Genomic DNA, 686 nt, shown 5'->3' on the forward strand with positions numbered 1-686 from the left:
CCGGGGCGGTTGGCCGCCGAGCGCCCCACCTCGATGAAGAAGAAGCTGTCGGAGTGGCCGCAGCGGCGGATGTTCATCAGCTGCAGCGTGACCGAGGGCAGCTCGCAGTTGAGGCGCACGAACCCGATGGTGCGGGCCGAGAGGCAGAGCCGGTGGACGCCGGTGAGGTTTTTGCTCTGCCCCAAGCCCTTGGGCTTCAGCGTCACCTGCCAGACCTCCCGGTAGGCAGCGGCGGCCGGGGTGATCAGCCCGTAGTTGAGGTCCTCGCCGGCGGCCGCCAGGGAGGCGGCGGCCGCGCTGCAGGAGGCCGAGAAGGGGGAGGCGAGGTGGCGGTGGGGGGACCCCTGGCAGGCCGCCTTGCCCTCGTTGAGCAGGTCGGTGAGAGCCCGGTACCAGCCCTCCTGCTCCTGCTCGTTCTCGGCCGCCACCGCGAAGTACTCGTCCTTGGTGTAGAGGGCGATGAGGTACTTGTGCTTGGCGTCCGCCCGCTTGTTGATGTTGAGGCAGGAGTCCAGGGCGATCACCCGCTTCGGCGCCCCGGACTTGTTCCTCCATTTCTTCTCGCTCTCATAGTACTCCAGCCGGGGGGCGCCCCCCCGCCGTCTCCTCCCCGCCGCGCCGCCCCTCCTCCCCGCCGCCCGGGCCCCGCAGCACGAAGAAGCGCTTGTGGCCGTGCTTCTGCTTTT

At 69.8% G+C, this 686-nt stretch overlaps 1 protein-coding gene across 1 annotated transcript in view; it reads right to left on the reverse strand.

Moving 5' to 3' along the window:
- The window catches only part of IRS2 (insulin receptor substrate 2), a 25,724-nt gene that overhangs the window by 5,514 nt on the left and 19,524 nt on the right, over window positions 1-686 (reverse strand). The window contains 2 exon segments of the mRNA XM_019471211.1: window positions 8-596; window positions 598-681. Coding sequence (XP_019326756.1) covers window positions 8-596; window positions 598-681 — 673 coding nt within the window.

This window comes from Aptenodytes forsteri, unplaced genomic scaffold (assembly GCF_000699145.1).
Source record: "Aptenodytes forsteri isolate BGI_AS27 unplaced genomic scaffold, ASM69914v1 Scaffold96, whole genome shotgun sequence".
NCBI classification, from domain to species: domain Eukaryota; kingdom Metazoa; phylum Chordata; class Aves; order Sphenisciformes; family Spheniscidae; genus Aptenodytes; species Aptenodytes forsteri.